Below are 24,871 nucleotides of genomic sequence, written 5' to 3' on the forward strand. Positions count from 1 at the left end.
ACCAAGCTTTGGTTTATAACACAGAGTGACCCCGGAGTACACAAAATGCATTCCCTCTGAATGAACCTAACCCAGATGTACTAGGAACGCACAAATACACCCAATGCATTCAGTCCGTGGTATCATACTGGAACCAGTTCAGTGTAAAACCTCCTGAAGCCCTGATAGCATGGACATCGGATCCTTAGGGCTAGCTATTTCACTTTACAAATCTGTTCTCGTTCGTGCTGCATGTCAGTGGGGATTCAGAGATTCAGTTTTCCTTGTTCTGCTTGAAAGTGCAGTGAGAACAGGTGGAGATGTGACAGCGAGACTGTTCAGACGCAGCCCTGGGTATTGCTGCTGTGATAATTCTGCTGTCTTCTTGCCTGCGGGGCAGGTGTGCAGGTACCGATTTCAGGCCAGTTGCATGCTCAGGTGGTTTGCTGCAGGTGTAGAGCAGAAGAACGTGAGGCATGGATTTTGTGCTATTCCCTAGGATTTGGAGTGACACAGCCAAAATGCTGCAACCAACTGGAGTTGGAGGGCTTGGGTCATGCCCTTCCTACTCTGTATTTCTGTTACCAGCATTTTGCAATTCTAGAGGAGCACCCGTGGAATTACGCATCTGCCTTTTTTCTGGCTGTTTGGCTTTCTGTTGGAAACAAGCAGTTCTGAGACAGCCGGGTGATGAGTACAAATAAAAGCAGAATTTGGTTCTTTATTTTTGTCCTCACCAGAATGCAATAATGTTAATGATGAGCTCATGTTGCCATTGCCTCTTCTCAGCACTGTGATCGAAGGATTTCCCTTGCAAATCTGCCTTGAATTCGCTTTTCTACAGCACCTGTGCAATGAGATTTTCCAAGCCAAAAAACTGTGACAACTTATCCTGTTTCAGAATAAAAGAGGTCTGAGGACAAACTATAGTGGCTTGACTCAAAGAATAGGCTTTGGAAAATATGATTAAAAAATCAGAGATAACATTAAAAGTTAAGGTCTAAGATTTCACACTTTCACCTTGGTACGTCCACACCATTTCTATCCTCTAAGCCGCTGTTTTAGAGGGTAAATCCCTGTGTGGAGAAAGGTGGGGGGACGGGGGCAGTAAATAAGATATATGTGATTTCATTTCAGTGAAACTTCTGATGCTGTCCCACGTTCTCGTAAGTAGAGTACGTAGAGGCAAGTAAGATGAAATCAGCGTCAAAGGAAAACACATGACTCTTTAGAGTAGTTTCAAGTTCTGTGTCAAAGTAGCAGGTTATATCAAATGGGATCTTTCCTACAGAGCTGTCTCTTTGTCCCAGCTCCGTTGCTTTTCAGTACTTTCATTAATTAATGGAAGACAGATTACTCTTGTAACATGTTCATGTGACACTAAAGCACTTTGAAGAATAGACTTGTGATTTAAAATGTTCTTGAAAATCGGACATAATAGCCAGAAATCAATAAGAATAAATTCAGTAAACAAGGTGCAATGCTTAGGAGAAAGAAAACCAACATTTCAAACATAAAAGAAGAGTCTGTAAAAAAAGATACCTGGGTATCAGCAGCGTTGTGGCTGTTTTAATGAAGAGAAAAAAAGCTCTCAAGTGTGAAGTGTCATAGATATGTCAAAGGGTACATATACTGCTGTAGCTGATGTACTGCTCAGGTGTCAGCTGGAATAACGTGTCCTGCTGGCTTTGGCACACAGTTTACAATTGTCAAAATGGCATTAGGAATATTAAGAAGCTTAGAAAAGATGAACTGTGAGAAGCAGTCTGAGTACGGTGGGAGTAAGAGCATAACAGCCAGTTAGTGTTCATGCATGCCCTTTTAAAGAAAGATGATACGTAAGTTTTGGCTGGACAAAGAGAAGTGAAGGTAGATGCTATGGCAGCCTTGTGTCTATAAGCACTGGAACAGATACTAGAGGGACTTGTGCAATCGTTTTATCAATCTTAAGAAATGCTTTGATTTCTCTCGGGGAGAATCTAAAATCTAGTGTTCAGTGTTAATAACCAGTTGCTTACACCTTTTTTAGCAAAGTTTTGGATAATGTCTTCTATTTTAATCTGCCAACGTGGTTGTTTATCACAAACAATTGGAAGCAAATGGCTCGTTACCTCATTGTAACTTGATCTGCTTTCTGAACGTCTGCTAAACGTGATCCTGCATTAGATGAACGCGCTGGACTAGAAGACCTCTCAAGTTACGTCCCAGCCCTCGTTTTTGTAGGTTAGAGGAACAAGATCAGACGTATGATGATCACGTTTCAAGGCTTGATTGTTTCACTCATACTGACTTATACCAAAAGAGAAAAGTGTGTGGAGTATAATCTAGTGAATTATTTTCTGGAAGTTCAGGATCGCTCCAGTGTGGAAGAATACAAGACTGGATTTCTGTTGAGTGTTTATGCATTTCCAAGGCTACCTGTGTAACTATGAGATTTTGAAACATTGTGGATTCTGCTCATGTCAGCTGAATAGGAGTTTTGCTTTCAACTCCAGTAGCACAAGCATTGTATGTGATTTTGAAAATTCAGGTCAGGAGACTTTCATTTGCATATTTATCTGGAGGTGACTCTGCCCCTCTGCTCCACTCTGGTGAGACCTCACCTGGAGTCTTGAGTCAAGTCTGGAGCCCTCAGCTCAGGAAAGACATGGACCTGTTGGAGCGGGTCCAGAGGAGGCCACAAAAGTGATCCGAGGGCCGGAACACCTCTGCTATGAGGAAAGGCTGAGAGACTTGCGGCTGTTGACCCTGGAGAAGAGAAGGCTTCAGGGAGACCTTATTGCGGCCTTTCAGTACTTAAAGAGAGCTTATAGGAAAGATGAGGACAAACTTTTTAGCAGTGCCCGTTGCGATAGGCCTGTTCCTGAGAAGGAAAGGCTGTGGATGTCATCTACCTGAACTTCAGTAAGGCCTTTGACACTGTTCCTCACAGCATCCTCCTGGAGAAACCAGCTGCCCATGGTTTGGATGGGTGTACTCTTTGCTGGGTAAAAAACTGGCTGAATGGCTGAGCGCAGAGAGTGGTGATGAATGGAGTTAAATCCAGCTGGTGGCCGGTCACAAGTGGTGTTCCCCAGGGCTCAGTTTTGAGTCCGGTCTTGTTTCACATCTTTATCAATGGATGAGGGGATTGAGTGCTCCCTCAGTAAGTTTGCAGATGACACCAAGTTGGGTGGGAGTGTCGATCTGCTTGAGAGTAGGAAGGCTCTGCAGAGGGATCTGGACAGACTGGATTGATGGGCTGAGGCCAACTGTATGAGTTTCAGCAAGGCCAAATGCCGGGTCCTGCACTTGGGTCACAACAACCCCATGCAATGCTACAGGCCTGGGGAGGAGCGGCTGGAAAGCTGCCCGGCAGAAAAGGACCTCAGGGTGTTGGTCAACAGCCGGCTGAACATGAGCCAGCAGTGTGCCCAGGTGGCCAAGAAGGCCAGCGGCATCCTGCCTTGTATCAGGAACAGTGTGGCCAGCAGGAGCAGGGAGGTGATTGTGCCCCTGTACTCAGCACTGGTGAGGCCGCACCTGGAGTACTGTGTTCAGTTTGGGGCCCCTCACTACAAGAAAGACACGGAGGTGCTGGAGCATGTCCAGAGAAGGGCAACGAGGCTGGTGAGGGGTCTAGAGAACAAGTCTTAGGAGGAGCAGCTGAGGGAGCTGGGGCTGTTTAGTCTGGAGAAGAGGAGGCTGAGGGGGGACCTTATTGCCCTTTACAACTACCTGAAAGGAGGTTGTAGTGAGGCAGGTGTTGGTCTCTTCTCCAAGGTAACTAACGACAGGACGAGAGGCAATGGCCTCAAGTTGTGTCAGTCAAGGGAGGTTTAGATTAGATATTAGGAAAAATTTCTTTACTGAAAGAGTGGTCAGACATTGGAACAGGCTGCCCAGGGAGGTGGTTGAGTCTCCATCCCTGGAGGTGTTTAAAAAACGTGTAGATCTGGCACTTCAGGATGTGGTTTAGCAGGCGCGGTGGTGTTGGGTTGACAATTGGACTTGATGATCTTAGTGCTCTTTTCCAACCTATGATTCTATGATGGGACAAGGAGTAATGGCTTAAACTGAAAGAGGGTAGTTTTGGACTGGATATAAGGAAGATAATTTTTACAACGAGGGTGGTGAAACACTGGCACAGGTTACCCAGAGAGGTGGTAGATGCCCCATCTCTGGAAACGTTCAAGGTCAGGTTGGGTGGGGCTCTGAGAAACCTGATCTAGTGGTAGATGTCCCTGCTAATTGCAGGGGATTTGGGCAAGATGACCTTTAAAGATCCCTGCCAACCCAAACCATTCTATGATTCCATGATTGTGCATGGGCAATTTGAATCATAGAATTGTTTAGGTTGGAAAAAGGCCCTTAAAATCTTTGAGTTCAATCATAAACTGGTATATGTTGAGTATAGTGTTTTTATATAGCATTTCTGCAGATGGTATTTTTAGTTGTTTTCCTAGAATTTAATTCCAAATATCATTTGGAATACAGTAGCAGTTATCATCAGTTTTATCTGCTGTAGTTATTTTTTTCAAACTACTTCAGTTTAGGAAAGCCCTGAAATATTTGAGGCAGTGAAAACTAACATTTTCCACCTTCCGTAAAACTGGTGAGTCAACAGCCCACTGTTCTACAAATTAAATCTTGCAGTCTTCTTCATACTACTTTGATGGATTCAGACACTGGGGGTGTAATTAAAAGTTGTTGAATAATACATGAAATAAAACAAAGAAGTCATTACCCTTACATTTTCTGTCACTGTGTTCATATGTAAAGAGTCGTGGACCAACTGAATTTCATAATTCTGAAAGACCGTCTTCATGCAGACACCATTTTTTTATTCCTTATCATGTTGTAATGGTAACTGACATAATGTATCATTTCAAGAGCTCTGTAATCATTATTTTCCTTTCATATATCATATGCTAATGCTAATGAGCCAACAACTTAATGAAATTACATCATAGAGATGTTGCATTTGATATTAGTTGCCGCGGGACTTTTTTCCCAATGATGGTGCAGTTGTTCGTGGTTTTGAGTGCCACATTATGCCCATGAATTTATAAAGGTTCATTAGATCACGTTTGGGACAAATACATTGGATATAAAGAGCTGTATGCCTTGCTGAGTGTCATAAAAGTGCAAATACCAACCACATAATTTCATTTTATTGCTTTATCAAGAGATGTTTGTGCTCTGAAATGCTTTTTGGATTTTTATGTGTAGGATATACATATATACACATTCATGCATTCATATATATTTATTTTTGTTTATTCATCTGTGTTTTAATAGAAGACTAATTGCAAATATGTATCTGTGATTGGGATGTGGATTATTTGTTATAAATCTAGGGGAACCATTCCTAAGGGTTGTTTTGTAAAGGGATGAATGGAGTTTTTGCATCTTTCTATGAAATATCTCCTCTCTTACGCGTCAGGATGCTAGACCACACGACTGTTTAGCGTATGTGGTACAGAACCCCTGCCTAGCATCCCTCGTGAAAACAGCAGCTCGCTTTTCATCTGTTTGCCCTTGTGGGCCTAGAGCAGTTTCTTTGGGTTCCCCAGAGATTTAGGTACGTGCTCTGGCAGTGCTCCAGCTGCTTGGGAATTTGGTCTTTAGAGGGCTGCTGGCATCTCCAAAAACACGCGTGTTTGTGCACGCACACAAATAGGTGTGATGCAGAATTCTACTGTCTTTTCCTTTACAAACTTGTAGAAGACCAGTCTACAGAAAAAAATACATGGAAATCAACTTCCTCGCCATGCTAGAGCTTCTTTGAATAGGGATGGTTATGGATCTATTTGTGCAGTTCCTTGAGAGTGTGCAGGTCTTGCTTTTTAGCAGGATGTGTACTTTTGCCGATCTGGGCCATCCTCCAGCTTTGTCCCTTTACAGCAACAAATGTGCATCTGCCTTTTGCTATCACTTGCTCAATATTTAGTCATGTTCCTGTGTTCTTTTTCATCATTCTGGCTTCATTGTTAAGTGTTTGAATGTGTCCCACTAAACAAAGCCTTTTCCTGAAGACAAGTTAAGCGTCATCCTTAATGTAACTTCTCTTGATTGAAGAAATGATTGCTGAGTTTAAATGTGATCCCCTCTCCAGCTCTTACTGGTCTGCATGCTTACAGTCCTGTCAGTAAAGTATCAGATCTATCTAGTCTCACATTGTGAGCATGAACCTCACTGTTGCAGCCAGCACGTGATGACTTCTTGATGTGCTTCTCTCTCAGTTGTAGGGTGGCTCTGATGTCTCTCCTGGATCCCACATTTCAAGCATCGCTAGTCAGCAGATCCGGGATCCGTCAGCCCCTTACTCCTGGCAAATGGGACTGTGGCAGGCAGGAAGCTGAACACGAGCCCTGAGCATACTCTGGCAGCAGAGAAGGTCAACAGCAATGTGGGCTGTATTAACAGTAGCACAGCCCATTAAGAAAGGAGGAAGTGATTATCCCCGTTTATTAGGCCACATCTAGAATACTGTGTCCAGGTTAGGGTCCCCAATACAAGACAGACATCAACAAACTGGAGAAAGTTCAGCAGAGGCCACCAGGGTAGTTGGGGCTGGAGCACATCCTGTGAGGAGAGGCTGAGGGACTGGGGCTTGTGTGGCCTGGAGATGAGACACCTTCAGGGACGCATAGCAGCAGCCCCTCCGTACCTGTGCGGAAGTCCTTGAAAAGATGGAGCCAGGCTCCTTATAACAGTGCGTGGTGGGAAGACAAGAGGCAACAGGCACAAGACATCTTCAGGCTGGATTTAAGAAGAAAATGTTCCCAGGGAACAGAGTAAGGCAGTGCCACAAGCTGCTCAGTGAGGCTGTCTAGTCACCATCCTCGGAGCTTTTCAAGACCCAACTGGATAAAGCACTGAGCATCGGGTTTGAGCTCATGGCTGAGCCTACACTGAGAAGGAAATAGGACTAGAGACCTGCTGAGGTCCATTCTGACCTGAATTACATACACTGTGATCCTAACCCAGGATTCTGTGATCTTGAGGCAATGACACCTCTCTGCAGGCAAGGGGATGTGCCATTAGCAGGCATGACTCCCTAAGAGCAGCCTATCCCAACCCGCAGCTCCACGTGCCCCGTGACCTGATGAACACGGGTTCATACGTGCCTCCATTAAGTGACAGGATGTGGTGTGTGACCCAGTGTGCGTGTCAGGACTCCTGAAAATGAGGAGCTCTGAGTAATGAGGTTTTGTCTACAAAGAAGCACTGACAGGACACCAGTTTATGTAATAACCACTTCCTAGTGACTTAGTACAACCCGCCAGAATTATTGAGTTGTCCAAACCATCACAGTGGGTTTTGAGTATTTCACTAGGAATAGTTTAAGATGGAAGGAGAATTTAACCATGTGTCCTAGCCATAGGCATGCGCAGGCTAACAGAACTGAAGGGCGCAGAATCAGTGGGGAGAGAACTGCTCAGGAACCCAACCTGAGCAGCCTCTTCCCTCAGAGCGCAGCCACCCCCAGCCCTGGCACAGGCAGCACAGCCGTTGGGTGATAGGGACCGCAACCTCAGGCCCGCACAGAGTCAAGCATTTGCATCTGAGGGTGCAATTGCATGCCCACCACCACCTACTGTTCTCTGGGCTAAATTACAAACCCTGTTCTTTGGTTTCTACTCATACATTATAAGTTTCAGCCCTAGATGTCTTGGCGGCTTATCACTCCTGGACTTAGGTATCAATGACTTAATCAAAATATATGTGTGGGGGGAAAAGGCAGGGTAGTCCAAACTATTTAAGCAATAGGAAGTAGGAAATCCAAGCCGCTATTTATGAATAATTAACTAAATGATGATACAACCTAAAGTAGTTTTATTATTAGAAATAATACAACTGTGTTTTGGAATACATCAGCACTTTTAAACTGCTGAACATTTGGTATTCATTTGGCATCCACAATGTTGTATGGCTCTGTTGTTGTTTTATAGCATACTTGTTTTCCTTTTTGAAGCTTTTGTTAAAACCCAAGACAGTGTCCCACAACATCTACAAATCTGTAAAAACGTATATAAAGTAGAATTAGAATCCACATGTTTAATGTATTCTAGGAATCTGAAAGGTGGATGGAAAATTGTTACCAGATGTGTCAGTATTTCAGTATTTTCTTTAATTTTTGTGTGGTTCCAGAAGTGTAAGATACCCTAGAATGAAAGTTCGTGTTGCCTAAGTATGAAATAACTTGCCTGGAAGGGAGAGTTCCCGCTGAGCTCTCTTAAGTAGCGGCTGGTTCATGCCCTGGATTGGGAGGGTCATTTTGCAGCCTTCAAAACCACAAAAAGACTTGTCTCATGCGAAAGAGAGTATTCCTTGCCTGATCCATCGTCATTCCTCCTGTCCCCTTTCCTCTTCGGTTCCAAAACACAGGAATTGTGAAATAGCGTAATCGGAGAGGAGGTGTGGTAAAAGAAGCCGTAGGAAGGCATCGGTAGCAGCTGGGGTGCGCTGACAGCTGGGGGGCGGCAGCCCGTCCTGTCCCACCATCGAGGCTCAGCCGAAAGCTCCCAGAGACCAGGACTGGGACCCGGCCGCTGCCCTTGGCACCCGAGAGCCGCTGCCCGTGGGTGCCCGAGGAAGGGGCTGCCTGCTCTGCGCTGGCCCGGGGAGGGACAGCTGCATCATACATGGTAGATGGTAAAGCCTCACTACTTGCTTCAAGCTTTTTAATTTTATTTCAGAACATCAATTTTTCAAACCTTTTGCATCAGCAGGTGCCTCGAATTTTTCCATCCGGGATGTAGGTCCCTGCATATGAGTGTAGGTGAAATGACAGCAAGCTCACATTTGTATGTGCTGCAGAAGTGATCAGTAGATGTCCAGGTGGCGGTGTGGAAATATGCCATCGTGCAAATACTGTGGAAAGCCACCCTGCAGAGTTATGATTTTCAGCAGATGACTTGTTTAAAGAGCATGATTTTGCCTATTTTGAATTTGATGTATTGATTCTCAGCTCATTTAGCTCTCTTCAATTATCTTTATAATTTAGTTTAGGAGGAGAAGAAAATGTTTCCCCCCTCACCTTTGCATTCCTTTCGAACAGCTGTAAATGACTACAGGTTCAAAGGTCACTTAAAGCTTTGAGAGCACTTCAAAAGTTTGAGAGCGCTTTGAACTAGTTCTAGAGTGATAATTTATGTGCAGTAAGGTGGGGGGTAAACTTACTGCATTTCAACTGCTCTCATTTTGGTGCTTCCCCCACACAGAGAATATGAAGTACCTTATCCTTTTACATTTAGGCAGAGGCTACCTCAATTCATCAAATACTCATGATGAGGTAACGACACGCACAGTTACATCTGCTGTGGTGCATCACGAGGCAAACAGCTAGCTTATAGCAACTTCTTTACATGTTCTCACCCTTTTCTCATTTGCTTTTTTGCCAGGTATCGCTCACTAACAGAGATTTTTTTTGCATGGGTAACACAAATACAATGAACACTGGACTTCAGAGGAGGTTCCCCAAGCCTGCAGGACCATGGAGTTGTTAGAACATCAGCACATCTGTATAGCTGAGGCTCTTCCATAGCTGTGCCTGACCTGGCTGAGTTTGCTTGCAGGAGAAGGGCAGTTGTCACAATATTTATGTTCTTTGTCCAAGTCCTTACATCATTGTTAGATGGTTCTCATCTTTTTCATGTGGGAAGACGTAGTGTTTCTTCCATAACAGGCATCTGACTTCACATGAAATAGAGGGATCGCAGAACCGTATATTCAATATGCTACAACCTAACCCATGATTACTATCTGATATATAGCTATTTTAAACTTTAGTTCATCCAGGAAAGAAGTTTTTCAGCCTTTACATTTTTAATAGACTTCTTTATTTCCTTTTGCAAAACTGAACTCAAGTATAAAGTTGAACTAATATAGGCAGACTCTGTTCGAATAAACTGGTATTGCTTATGCTTAAATTATGTATACAAATGTAACAGCTCTAACAATATTGTGGCTGTATCCTTTGCTATGTACTCGTAGGGTGAATCACAGCCCTTCTGTGCCTCAGTCTTCCAGTGCATATAATGGTGAGAATAAATCCTGTGCTGATTCATGAAGTTAATGAAAAATTTAAATTTGCTGATTTTGGGGCAGGAATATGAAGTGTTGCAAATTTGTTGCTATTAATATGAAATTAAAACCTACGGAGTCATTTTGATGCCAAGAATTTGAATGTAAACAGTGCACAACAGTTTTATTCTGTATTTCTGAATGTATATGGCTGTATGGCACAGTATGGTGCTACGTGGAATAAGATAATTTAAATACAGGAAAGGAATAGTCTGTTGGCATAAGGACCAGCTTGAGTTAAAATAACTATCTACCAGCAGTTAATGCCACTACGTTTCTTGCAACTTGCTTTCTGTCCTGACTCTGACGTTTGAGTGAAAATGCTGTATACTCTTCTCGTTATTCTAAAATTTTATTCTTGAGATACCTCCACAGTGCAAGGCTGAGAGGGCCAGGGAGCCCAGTGAAGATCCAGCTGTCTGTTCTGATTAATAGTTAGCTCACTTCCTGGTTCTTTTTTGTTTCCCAGAAGGTCTCCCCAAGGAAATAGCTACGTTTTGTTTTGGGAATAGTCCGTTCTGGAGGCACTATGCACCATTTTTTGGCTTTCACCATCCTTCAGTGCTCTCCCAGCATGGGCATTTGGATCTTTGAATGTGCACAACACACAGCTCTCACTTCCGTGAGCTGAAAATGCGATATTGCTGGGTTACAACGTGGTCTCCAGGTTTAGATACTTTGAACTGAAGTGTGCTCAATGCTAATAATGTGTTGGATGTGCAGGGCCAGATAATGAGACCCAAAGCACTGTGAGGTGTGGATGTGACCAGTTTGCAGTAAGGGGAAGTATTTCTAAGCTGTGTGGATGTGAGCCAGAAGGTACCGTTCGTCTTGCATTTAGAAGTGCGGACCTTGGTCCCTGTGAGTGCTTTTGACCCGCAGGTGGGTTGGCTCTGCTCTGCCATTCCAGAACAGTTGTCTTTCTTCTGTGTAGCCAGACCTCTGCTTTGGCTCATTTTTCTTTTCTCTTATTTTTCTCAACTAGTTTTCTTTCCTTACTCTTAGTTTTCTTACTCTTTATACCTCCCCTCCCCTCCTTCACCGTAATCCTCTCATCCTTCCTCTTTCCTCTAACGCAGCTGCCCAGTACAGTCTTGATGCTGTGCCGGATCCCCTGGATGGAGGCTGAGACGCAGGAACACAGAGTAGAAGCACATCTTGTGCCTGCCACCCAAGTCAACATGTATGCGTGCGCGTGTGTCTGTGGTCTGTATTCTCTTTTCTAGCTCTGCTAGAAGCCATTATTAACGCAGAGCAGAAAAGCACATGGTTTTCAAGGAGAAATCAGCTATTTAAAAACAGCAGAAGCATTTTGAACTTGGGAGTAAGACGGGGTCGATTAATGCCATTTTTCCTATTTCCCTTACTACTGCCATTCCCTCCCAACTATAACAACTTCTTTTAAAAATTATTAATAGAAGCTTTCTGATTAATCCAAGCTCCCTTTTCTAGGGCAGAAAGGGTTTGCTGAGGAGTGCTTAGCACTTGTATCAGTCTTGCACTTAAAAACCTCCAACAGGCTTATCCTCCCTTTCTGTTTTTTAATGTAAGTGCTCTGAAAAGGATAGAATTATGCAATAGGAAATGGCAGTACTTTTCTTACATCAGGTTCACTGCACTCTCGCTTTCATGTTCATTGATCGTAATGTGAGTATGTTACTCAGTAATTTGCTTTTCTGAGCAGCCATGAAAATTGAACTCCTGAGCATTTCATGGCCTTGAGGTTAGTAGCTTCTTGGGAGCAGAGCAAAGCAGAGTGTTAAACTGTATAGCAGATTTTATTTGTCGAGTTTTATTTTCGCCATGACAGAAAACTAGCAGAACGCTTTTCCCATGGGTGTTTTCTTTTGGTCTGGCTAAAATACATTACTGGTGAGGGAAGAACAAATTCCACTCGTCTGCACATCTGCTGAATGTTCCTTCCCTGTGCAGAGGACGGCGGTTCAGCCACAGGCAGAGGAATGAATAGGATGAAGTGTGATGGGTCTTGAAATGTTTTTACGTGACAGAAGCTGGCTGTAATTCTACTTACTTTTTAATAAGGACTGTTCTGATTTTTGGTGCTTGACTTTGGAAACTGTCAAGCAAACAAAAAGCTGACTGTCTTATGTTCATGTCTATTATATATAGATATGTTGGAAAACTACATAACATCTTCTATTGTCCGTTAAAAAAATACCAAAATTTTATAATCCCTGTGTAATATCTTCAATTTTCTATATAAGAAAAAAATTTTAAAGAAACTAGATTATTTTTCTCTTTTTTTTTTTTCTTGGAAGCAAGTAATAGTTCTGGACAGACAGTTTGTACTTCGGGTAGAAAGCCTCATTTTACTGTTGTCATGTATCTAGGATTTTGTGATTTAATTTGTGAGTTTGAAGGCTTGGGGTGGAGAGGAGAAGCAGAAAGCCAAAGTAGGAGCAGGAGTGAAGGTTACATGTTTTGACCTTTGTGCATTCTTATCGAGATATGGCTGAATTAATTGAATTTGCTGGTCAGCAAATTATCACATGCCTCACATAGTCTTTGAATACCATTTGAGGTAAGGAGATGGGCAATAGCTACAGAGAAACTTTCAGCAGATTTGTGATTACCTGGAATTTCAACAGTGCTGATGGATACTTTCTTCGTTTTCAGAGGATTCCATAGTTCTCACATGAATTAAGGACTAGCTGACTGTTCTATTGGCGTAGGTATTGTTTGACTTGGTATTAGTGTTGTTTTTGGCATAAATATAAGTGAGTCCCATGGACAGTTCAGACTGGGTTAGTTCACATGCAGGCTGGGCCATTGAAAGATCAATCAGCTGTAATACTTAATGTTTGAAAGATACAGTGTAAAACACAGCATCTGGAGCTTCAAATACATACAGAATAATGTTTTACCTGCAAATTATTTTTTTCTGAGGTATTCTAATATGTTGTCTGGTAGAAAAACTGTTGATGACAGTTGTCTCATGTTTTAAGTAATATGGGTGGAAGAAGCAGAGAAAAATGATATACTTAAGTGACACTTCCAGTATTTTTAGAAAAAAAATCAGTGATGTACACTTCACGAAACTGTACATTTTATTCCCTGTGGAAAGTTAGTCTGCCCACTCTGACCAGTAGCTGATAGGTCACTTCTTGGCTATTTGCCAATATGTATTCACAACATGTAGCTGTGTTATAATAATTTTACAAGTATACTACATTTATTATCCGTTATTAAAACTTAACCACAAATTACAAAATAACTGAGCAAATGGTTTGGTTTGTCCAGAAAGTAATTAAAATGCATCCTTTGTATGCAGATAGAAAAAGGAAATGTGCAGAAGAGTTCTTAAGCACTCCGTAGCCTGATGTCCTCCGAAAGATTAGGTGAAAAGTCATAGACTGTGCATTCAAAACCTGAGACATGCTGCATTAATGTTTTGTCCCGCTTGCACTTCACCACTGAAAGCTCTTAGCTCAGATGCACGCAGGTTACATGTGCGTGTGAAAGCTTGGAGAATGGGGAGACTGAAACTGAGATGAATCTTGCCAGACTTCAGTCACCTTTAACGGGCCTAAGTTTCAGACAAGTGTCTAGGCTCCTTTGATGATTAATGACTTGAAACAGGTACTTCCAGAGTGCAGTCTCAGCCAAAGGGTGGTTGGCTAAGAGAGGTCGATAAATTACCTATAGAGAGAACAATTAGCTGCGAGCTGAAGTTAGGTGAAATGAAAGCCTCTCTGTCATCAGCTCTTCTACCTGGGAACACCTACGACAGATTGCGGTCCCTATCTTATTCCCATTGTCTGCACACAATGTTTGGACAATGCATACAGCATATAGATATGTCTGAATCTGTATGTGAGTTGTATGCATCATGCTAATGACAGAAGTCGTAAGTCATATGTGCACTTTCAGAGTACAAGAATTTCTGAAAAAATTACGTGTACCACCCCAGCGATGACTAACTTCTTCCACCATGGACCTGCCAGGGCCCAAGAACGTAGTTGCAAGTCGTATTATCAAGTAATATTGTTCTTCTGCAGATCGTTCTGAGTCTGTGTTCTGCAATCTCAAGGCAGGATAAACCTTGATACTGTTCTCAAAGGAGAAAGTAGGCAACAACAATTCAGAGTGGGCTCAGATTTCTGAAATATTTTCTTTGCAAGAGATGAAAGTACATACTTATTGGAATTTATAAAAGACATATAATGTTTTTAGAAGTCTATCCAATAGGGTTGTTTTACTGTGGGAAAGGAATTGTGCTATTTTAGAGCTTATTTTTATAATAACATCGCCTTATAGTAATTAGTATAGTGCAAATGCAGCTGGTTTACTGTGTCAAAGGCTGTGTATTTCTGCAAGATAGTATTCCACTCATGACCACATTCCATATGCAGTCTATTCTACGTGCTAGCAATAAACTGTGGCTCAGACTATGCATTACTGATGGTGCAAATAAAGATATTAAATAAAAAATACATTAGAAATGCAGAATGTTATAGGATAGCTTGTAAAATGAATAAGAATTTAGAAGTAAAATGTGGCTGCAGAACTGTTTGCCATGTCACCAGCCTAATTCTTTGTGTTTGTACGTAGAGTTGCTAACAAGATAATTGTAAACCAGGCCAGTCCTTTTAAAATTAATTAAAACTGTATGAATGGTCATCGGAATAAAATAAATTTGCACCAGTCACACTCAGAATGATTGTTTTTAGATGCTGAAGGATATGCAGTGATGGAGAAGTATGCATTATTCAGTGCTTTGTTTAATATGTTTGCTTTTTTCCTCACAGTACAGTGCTGTGGATACAAACCCTTTATCTGTGTACATTATGCAGCCCATCTGGAACATAATTATTAAGGTAAGTGTTTAATAGAAATATCACATGATAATGTAAGAATTTGTTTTAAATACAGCATGTATTTTAATTTAAAAATACGTATTGATTAATAAAGCTGAAATTAAGACATCTGTATAAAAGAAAACAAAGTTTACAGAATATATAGCTATATTTAAGATAAGTATGTTTGGATTCTGAGGTGGGGTTGTTTTAGATAAACAAGGTGTTGGGGTTTTTTTGATCGGTATACAAAGGGCATCATTTCTTTTTTACATCTTCCATGATTACATCTTTCATTAAACAGCTTTGCAGACACTGAAGGGTTTACGTAGTACAAATTATTTTTGTGCAGCATATGCTGCCTAACAACAGCATGACTTTATCTCTGTGCTGTGCACACAATTTTATGCAAGTGCTGTCTCATTTTCTCCCAAGGGTGCTTGCTCGAGAGAGCTAGGCATTTCTCTAAGAAGCCGAAAATGAGAGTGGTTACCATGATCACCACAGCGATTGGAAGATGGCATCTCTCGAATGCATTATGATCTGCAGTTTTTAAAAATAAAACTGCTCACAATTAGTTTTGCTGTTGTTGGCAGAAAAAACACTGTATCTCAAATAAATATGAACTTTAGTAATCTCCAAGGAAGCAATGATTTCTGCATCTGCCTCTTTAGAGGAAATATTTAGATTGGAGCAGACATGAAAACAAACCTTTATACAAACAAAAAAGGATGTATGTGGTCAGAGTGCTGTTGAGTCTGCCATATTTGGGTTCTATAATTCAGGTATTTCCTATGCTTGATATAGCAGAAAAATCATAATCTCTCATTCATAACCTCAATGTTATTTCATGAGAGTGTTCATATGACCTAACTTAAGAATTAAAAAGCTACCTGAACATGATATGAGAGGAAAGCAATTAGAAAATGTGAAACTGAATTCAATAGTTCAGGTCAGAGACTCTGTTTTCATTTCCATCATAATATCGAGGAGAACAATGAGGCAGAAAAGCCCCCCCGGTGCTGTGGAGTCCAGCACGGGAGATGAGCAGAGGTTTTACTGTGCTCTTGCACACTGATTTAGGAGATCCATGGGAATTCATCTGCTATCAAATTGAAGGAGACTATCAGCGTAAAAATTTGTTTGGAGAGAGGTTCTGCTAATGGTTGCAGAGTTTTCCCAGAAGGAAAGCAGCATTCTTGACTGTCCCCATGTAGCATAGGGTGATAAATCCTATAAAAACTGTGACCTCTTTGGATTTTTTAAACCTCCTCAAATTTTAGGCAAGCGTGATTTTGTTCACTTCGTGCTGGAGGACAACCCAAACTAGAGCAGAGGACTGAAAACCTATTTCAAAAGCTGGAAGATTTGAGTACAGAATCAAAGACCGGAGTGGGTGCTGTCTGTACATTGGCATTTGTTTTGGTCTGAACCCTGAAGATACAGCAATGAATGTTCTGCTTTGCCTTCGGTGCAAGAGAGTTACAGGATAATTCTCAGTGAGGTATCACAATGACTTAAAGGGAAATTATATTGCTCGCAGCTTTTTTAGAAGTGGTCATTGTAATGTTAAAATATACTGCCAGGTGAAATCAGAGTCCTGCAGAGGAGCTGGGAATGCTCTCCTGTAATGGAGATTCCAGCAGAGTCATCTTGGTTGCTCCTAGAGATATAAATGAGAACTGGGGGAGCACCAAACTTATTGGCCAAAATTTAACTGTTTGTAAAATGCTAGTAGGAACAAAAGTTGTTAGAATGGCTTTGTTCCTGGCTAGATGCTGAAACCAGGTGTGGCAGTAACTGTTGTCTCAAACTCAGTCCAAGAAAATTCTGCTCATCTGTTCACCAAAAAATACTTTTTTTGTCTTGAAGTGTGAGTAAAACAGTGGTAATCGTAGTAAGTGTGATCAAGTCTTACTTTTAGAAGGAGAAGCTTTGAATGCATTTACTTGTCGTTGATTTTTTTTTTGTAGCTTGTACTGGGTGCAGGCATTGTAACTGGGCTGTGAGCGTGCTCTACAATGTAATACTGTGGTGCTGGCCTTAGCGTGGATGCCCGCTCGGCATAGCGACTGCAGCCCAGAACTCCTGGGCTCAGGCGATCCGGCAGGCTCAGCCTCCCGAGTAGCTGGGAATACTGAATTTACATTTTACTCTATATAATGTTATTTCTGTTTAAATAGAACAGTGCATTGCAATAGTGAGATAGTAAAGCTGGGATAATTTTTTTAAGAAGAGAAAACATCGCATCTGATCTGTTAATTCAAAACTGGGCAGTACAAGGGTACTTCTTGATGGCTTGGAGTAGTTTCTCTCAGTTTCAGACATCCTAATACAGGACAGCCTTTCATATGTCAATGAAGTCCTAACTGCAACACAAGTTAACACAGAATTGATTGGAAGATGTCTTTCCTATGTTATGAGAAATTAAGAAGAGCCTGACATTAGAGAAGATGTGTGAATTTATCAGCTGGGGTGCTGACATACATAAGAACTGAAGACGTCATCATAACCCAGCTCATTTACCTGTGGTGGGGATGCTAGGAAGGCAAAGAATTTGTGTGTTTAAGTTAGAAATTCACCTGGAAATCCTAAGCATTACCTTTGTCCCTTTCCTCTTCCAAGGACAGCTTTCTTATATACTGTACCATGTGCCTGTGTCAGTTGGAGTGTGATTTTTGGATGTGTGTGCTTCAGAAATGTGTTGAACCTGGTGCTGAAGCAGAAAGCGAAGGGTAATGTTTCATGCCTGGATTCTGTAATAGGCTTGAGGTACTCTGAGATAGTCCTGTCCGTGGCAGCCTTTCCACGTTGTATGACACTAGAGTAACACCTGTATGAAACTACAGAGTAACAATTAACTTTCTTTAAGTGTTACTTAAAACTATTCTGATTATGCAACCATAGGTATTTCATCTTTGGTTATTTCAATGCTCCATCATTTTACCTTTAGTTAAGATTTATACTTTGTCATAAAGCACAATCATGTGCTCTCTGACAGCTAAGGGATAGTGTTACTTAGCTACTATGCAAATTGAATGTTCCTCATCTGTTTGTATTCATGAGAAATCACACTTGTGCAGGACAATGAGAGGGAAAGGAGGAAATCCCACAGGTGTGTGCCAGCTTCACTGAAGTCAATTAACTCCCCCTCTGTTGCCTTTATGAACTTTGATTTTATCACTAGAACTAGGCATGAGGAGAATTTTTGTGGTCTCAAGTGACTTAGTTAAAGCATATTTCAAGTTTGAACAGAGCTTTGTATAAATATATGTACTTTACCAGTTATTATCCAGACAGACGGTTGATATATTAAGACCTTTGCTGTTTGTATTAAGGCTTTTAGCATGAATGGCTGTAGTCCCATTAAAACAGAAATCAGTATTTTGTGGAACTAAAAGTTTTTTAAAAGGTTCAAGCGCACAGTGGTTTTGCTAGAGAGCAGACCTGATTGCCCCCAGTGGTACCTCCAGTTGTATTAATCGTGTAGCTCATCGATATATTAGGCTTCTACTGTCTGTTAATTAAATAATAAAGAGTGCAACATATCCTTCTACAGGATACTAGTAAATTCAAGCTGTATTTTTCCAGCATGTGTAGGAAGTTAATCTTAATACCCTGTAATTTTTGAATTGCGAAATAGGGTGATGGTAGTGCAATGCCATCCAAAAGTATAAGGTGCATTAAATATAACAAAAGGGATTTTGCAACTGGAATACTTTCCAACTACCTGGACAGATTAGATTCGGTGAGGATCAGAAGAATGTGCTTAGAGATTTAACTGCAGGAGAGGCTGTTTTGCTAAGGACAGATCTCCTGTAACTGTTTTTCATGGTGTGTTTACTAGCCAAAGAGATTGCAAGTACAGCAACGTGCTTTGATGGTTTCCTCCTTAAAATATATTAAGTTAGCAAAATTGGGTTAAAATAATGTCTTCATGTTTCCACTGTGTAAGCATAAATTATTTCCTGTAATAAGTTAATAATTATATTGTGACTATTTAGAATGATGAGCCTAATTAGAAAGCAGACATCTATGGCGCCTCACTTTATTTAGTAGTCAACAATTACTATGAATCATCCAGGAGAAATCAGTCATTTTTAAGCAATATGTTGGGTAGCATCTGTATATCCATGTAAACGGTTCATCCACAGGTTGTCTTAACGCACTATTTTGATCTATGTTTTAGATTATTTTGATCTATGTTTTAGATGAAACGTGACCGATCTAGAATTTCTTCGGCGTCTGTCCTTCTTATTTCATGTAAGGTCACAGACATCAGACAAATTCCACAGCAGACGATTTGTACCAAGCCTCCGTCTTACAAGGTTTCTGCATCCCCAGGTAGCAAACTTAGGAGATGTGTCGCTGTCATGGCACGCTGAGCGTGCAGTCAGCGTGAGAAGAGGGGACCGTGCAGTGAAGGGTTCCTCCTTAGGTCTTCTCCTTAAGGAGCTGCAAGGAACATTTATTGTCACTTGTTCTTAGGGATTTAGAATTGGGCTTCTGAAGTCTCCGAATGACAGATACGTGAAAATTTTTTATTGTAGCTGCATGCATTCCATGATATATTTTAAATACTATGAGACCTGACATGCAGTATTTTAAAATTAGTGATAAATTCCTGGTTATAAGGAAAACTACTATCAGATTTAATATTTTTCCCAATGTTATTAAAGAAAACATCTCAGAAGTATAACTGAAAAATATTCAGGAATTTTGAACTGATTTTTGAAAGTTTACAATGTATGCTGTAACAACATCAGCTGCACAGTTTCCCCTGAGTATTAGTAATTGTTCTATAGTCAGGATCTAGTCAGGATAATTAATCAGTCCAGGCGTTCAAATTTTATATGCAAATTTTTCAGATAGTAATAGGATAGGTGAAATGTAGATGTCTGTAAATCAGTATGTATTCATCTCTCTGTCCATCTAGCTAGTCCAAAAAAATTAACAGAACATTTGATTTCAAAACTATTATTAGTATTGGAAATTATTTAACTTCTTTTTCTTTGGTATTTTTTGTAATATTTTATAGTGTTGAAGTAGTTTATGTACATTTTCAGTCCTGAGACAGTCCACAGAATTTGTTTATAAGCCTCCAGTATTTTTATATTTTGAATACACTGATACTGAGTTTGAGTGATGGTAGTGGTTGATACTTAGTATTTCTGCAAATATGTTTTGTTTAAAAATCATGTAGCAAGCTGTGTGTGCTATTTTGGAAAATATTCTGGAGAAACTGTGTTACTTGGGAAGAGTGTTACCAAAAAGCAGCCCTGTTGCAGTGTAAGGAATACCTTAAAGCTGCAGGGGATGAATAGCTGAGAATGGTTAATGGAACAAAGAATCAGAGGTTTAGGTGGAGAGGGAGAGTCCTTTTCAGGACTCTACAAAGTAAAATCAATTAATGGAGTGTTTACAATTTATGTCTAAAGAGGGAGACCCTGCAGAAAGTTATTATCTAGAGAAGCAGGGAGCTGCTTGTAACAGGGGGATCTTCTGAGTCTGAAAGTGTAAGACACTCAGTGTTTGATTTTGTTGATGGTTTGTGTTGGGAATTATTGACATATTTTAGAAGAGGAAACTTCCTTGTTGTAGCGTGGGAATAGAAAGCTTAGAAAAACCTGCCACGTGGATGCTGAATTACCACACCGGGGTGCTGCAGTCTTCTTTCACTTGTGATACACACAATTGCGAGAAGCTTTCCTTGGCAGATGAGAAAATAAGGACAATGTATAACATAGGGAATACAAGATTTTAAAAGGACATTTTTACTGCAATCACAAAGATCAGGCAAAAGGATTACATTTGAAAATAAATTTCAGAAATGAAAACTGTATTTTAATTTGAAAATAGGAAAACATGTACAAATCTGAATATTGCTGATGTCATATACAGACTTCTTCTTTCCTGATTAAAAAATATAAAATATTTAATTAAAATAAGACTTACAATTTGGAATATACTTTTACTTAGATTTTTTTTTTCTTTCTTTTTTAACAGATAGTGCCTTTGTGGATTGCTCCCAACGTGTTAACATTCTCTGGATTTGTCATGATTTTAGTTAATTATTTTCTAATATCTTTCTATGATTGGGACTACACTGCCTCAGGTAAATATCCTCATGCTGTAATTTTTCAGAATTAATGATCTGTTTGTGTCATACTTCTGACTGATACAGGGAGGTATCAGATACTTGAATCTTCCACTTACTCCCTTAATGAGGCTCCGTGTGCATATAGGAGGATCCGACCTTTCACATGGCATTGCAAATTTAGATAATTTTCTTGAAAAATCTTATTTAGTTGCATCCCTAAATATAGGTTTTAGCATGTGCTGCTTGAAGTCTATGATAATATCTCATTTTATTTAAAGTGTATTCAAGGGTTTAAATGTACAGCCAAAACCTGCCCTAATGTTCTTCATAAAATTTTCATTGGTTTCACATTTCCTAATACCTAAATCAATGCCTGAATGAGTTAATTTCCTTTCATTACTCCGCCCTCCCATTCAAGACTGCTTCTAGACAAAGAAGAAAAAGTTGCTGAACAAATGTCTCTTGAAATTATGACTTTCAAAGTCTAAGTCATATTTGCTCCACATGGCAGACGGAGTCAAAAGCTTTTTGGAGCTGACCGCTCCTGAGCGTAGAGCGCATTGCATTCAGTTCTGGGCTTCTCAGACCAGCTGTTGGAGCCTACAGAAAGTAGTAAGCATCTCCCAGGTGATTAATATATAAAAATCTTTGCTTTTCTTCAAACTAGACAATTTGGTGAAGACTTTTATTTCCTGAAAAAATTACGTTTGGGTTTTTTTGTTGCCTTTAATATCTTATGCCTGTGGTTAGGTTGAGGAGGTACCCTTTGGCGTGAGCTGTTTGTACATTTATCACAATTCTAGAGGCAGGGATACTTGCTAGCAGCTTTGGTTCAAAAATAATCCTGTATGAGCATCAAGTTTTCGAGACCAGCATGTTACGTAGTTATCCTCAATACTTGCAGCAGATATTTACTAAGTTCTGTAATAAAAGAGCATCCAGCACAGATCTTTTAATGGGATAATTTTATCTTTACATATTCCCAGTAGATACACATTGAACTTTAAGACTTTTGGAATGGTGATTAAGTCTGTTAGAGTTGAGATTTCTACGTGCAAGCCTATTCTTGGTTCCACATGAGAACAGTGCCCGTCATTTCTCAGTTGATTGGAAACGTTCGTGCAACCTAATGAGTCTTTAGAGTATCGTATATCAATCCCCTACCTAGGATCAGAAAGAAAAGACTTAATTTCCTGGACAGCTGGTTTTCATTCTACAGTTTGAAAATTTGCAGCTAGGAGTCAGGAGTTGCCATCTTTTCTTTCAGAGAAAGGGGGTCCAGGGCACTGCTTTAGGTGCTGGCATCTCCCCGCTCAGCAAGGACACACCTCTGGGTGCAAAAATTCCCTGCCACTGTTCGATGCCGAAAACCTGAAAGGGCTTTGCACTTACGGTTGTTTAGTGCTGGTGTAGTCCTTACTGGATTATGTTTAAGTTAAAAAGAACGCTCTTTGGAACGAGGATTGGTATCTTTAGAAGAACAACAATAATCGTGGGTTATATTGCTGTCAGCAGAGCAATAGCAGAACCCTGGGTTCTTCCCAATTCAGCTTTCTTTTCCTTTTTTTTCAAGGAAAAAGAAAAGGCTGTTAATATCTGTCCTAGCCTAAGGATAAAAATTTCCTGTTCAGATCTGTATGGTAAAAGTACTATATAAACTCAGTGTTGGGGCTAATAATAAAGGTCATGCTTGAAAATGACACTTTTTTGCCTTTAGATACTACATAAACATTGACTAATTTGTTGATGGATAGTCTTCTCATGACCTGTGAAAGTTTTTGCCTAGTTACCATTATTATTATCTAGTTATCATTATTTTGTGCACTATTAGAGTCGTTTCAGGACCAAAAAACCTCTGCCCTCTCTCATTTACGCTATAAACACATTCAAGCCTGCTCAGTACTTCTTTGACAGAGCTCTCTGATGACTTAAGGTCAAACCCAAATATTTCAATGTGTTTGATGTAGTGGGCTAATCAATAGCAGCTTGTTAATGTGTGTAGGCATATCTCAGTGGATTTCTTTCGATGTTAACCAATATTACACTGACTCACTACTGTGTTTATTTCAGGCACGAGTCCTGGACTTGTTCCCGCCTGGGTGTGGCTGTTCAGTGCTTTTACTACGTTTTGTGCTTACGCTTTAGGTAAAGTACAATGAAATAATTTGCATGTCTGATGTCTTCATATAGTTTTATCTACTAGTTCATTAGTGCTCAGCCCTATCAAAATGGAGAGGATAGCAGAGACATTATTGATCTCTCTCCAAAACAGTTCTCTGAGATGGGAAAAAACCCAGCAAACAAATAACAAAAACAAGCCATAAGGATTAAAAAAAAAAAAGAAGCAATTTTTAATGATATATTAGAGGTTCTACAACTGTTGCTGTCATCTCTCTTGAAAGTTCAAATTGTTTTAGAGAAACAATGGAAATCATTACGTATCAGCAGTCATTGCTGTTGGATTTCATAAAAATCCTTGTCCCCCAGTGATGACATTCTGCGAAGCTCCCTGATACTTGCATTAACAGAGGCTGTTTTCCTGGAGAGGGAAAATAAAGGGCAAAGCAGAGAAAAAGGGAAATGAGTGTAGAATTGTATTTTAACCTTTTAGGCACTTCAGTGCTTATGGTGTGTGTGTCAGGAGGAATGGTATGAATGTGGTGACAGGCCTGAGCTTCTTATGGGGATTAAATATCTTTCTTTTTTTCTTCCCTGTAGCCTTTTTTTCTCCCATAACACCTATACCTAATTTTCAGTTTCATATTCCATTTCTACAATTTTATATCATACCATGACTGTATTTTTAGGTACATTGCATCTCGGTATGCAGTGGTGTGAAGATATAGACCTGAACTGATGCAGATCAGGGAGTGAAATCCACCTTAGCATGACTTTCTTGCTTTCTCTTCCAAAACTAACTTATTCCGGACTAGTCTCTCCAGAACGTGGTGCAACAGAGCTATTTTTCTGGGGTGACTCAAGGTGGCATATTTGCATGGACTGCACTGTGCTGCGTAGCGTACTCTCTCTTTTGGAGCTGGTTCTTATAAGCCCTGCATTGCAGAGTGTAGCCCTGCATTTGTGTGCCAGACTTAAGATACCTAGGCTAGATACAAATGTGTTCTGGATGTTCACTGCAGTGTTGTGCAAAGATACTATCCCCTTTTGGTATCAGCCCCATGCATGTAGAGCCATCTCGATTAACCTGGGTGTATCCCCTTGTGCAGACATCTCCCTCTGCCTTAGGAATGCTTTGCCATTTCTGTTCAAGTGGCAAGCTTGTGCCAAAATATTTTGTCCAGAGTTTCTTTGTTTTTTCACCATAAAAATCGCTGGGACAACCGTCACTTGAAGCTGACTACCAGTCAGATTTCCCTAACAGCTCTCAGTAATCATTAGCAGAAGCAGCAGTTTCTTTTGTGAAAACCATCCTTTATGGAGTTGTAGGGAATTTAATGAAGTGGCTATTGTTTCATAAATATGAATTGCATATTGGAGCTGTTAGTGTATGACACCCCAGAAAGCGCATTGGAAATTCAGCTTCTGGGGTTCTTAATGTAGATGTTATTTGCCAGTGAGGCCTTGGAAGGCAAGGAATATGGTGATGACAGTCACAGCTATAACGAACTGATGTATATGTAGATTTTTGTGTGTACTGTCCAAGCCACTTCATGAAATATTTAGTCTCAGATTTAATTCTGCACAGCCAAAGTTTTCCCTTTGGAAGACTACAGAGAGCCATAATAACTAACCAAATATGCGGCTTTAATCTCTCTCAGCTTCTTTTTAATGACACAATTACTCTCTCCAAATTCCCTAGCATGCTGCTCTTTTCCACCCCCTTTGTTAAGGTGGTTTGGTATCTTTTCCCTTTCCATAAAATGGCATGCTCTTTGCTGTTATT

General features: G+C 40.5%; 1 protein-coding gene across 1 annotated transcript in view; it reads left to right on the forward strand.

Moving 5' to 3' along the window:
• LOC104329147 (ethanolaminephosphotransferase 1) overlaps positions 1–24,871 on the forward strand; it is a 60,044-nt gene that overhangs the window by 2,743 nt on the left and 32,430 nt on the right. Inside the window, exons 2-4 of the mRNA XM_075416193.1 lie at positions 14,820–14,888; positions 20,874–20,982; positions 23,038–23,112. Of these exons, the coding sequence (XP_075272308.1) occupies positions 14,820–14,888; positions 20,874–20,982; positions 23,038–23,112 (253 nt within the window). The remainder of the gene's footprint in view (positions 1–14,819; positions 14,889–20,873; positions 20,983–23,037; positions 23,113–24,871) is intronic.

This window comes from Opisthocomus hoazin, chromosome 3 (genome assembly GCF_030867145.1).
Source record: "Opisthocomus hoazin isolate bOpiHoa1 chromosome 3, bOpiHoa1.hap1, whole genome shotgun sequence".
NCBI lineage: Eukaryota > Metazoa > Chordata > Aves > Opisthocomiformes > Opisthocomidae > Opisthocomus > Opisthocomus hoazin.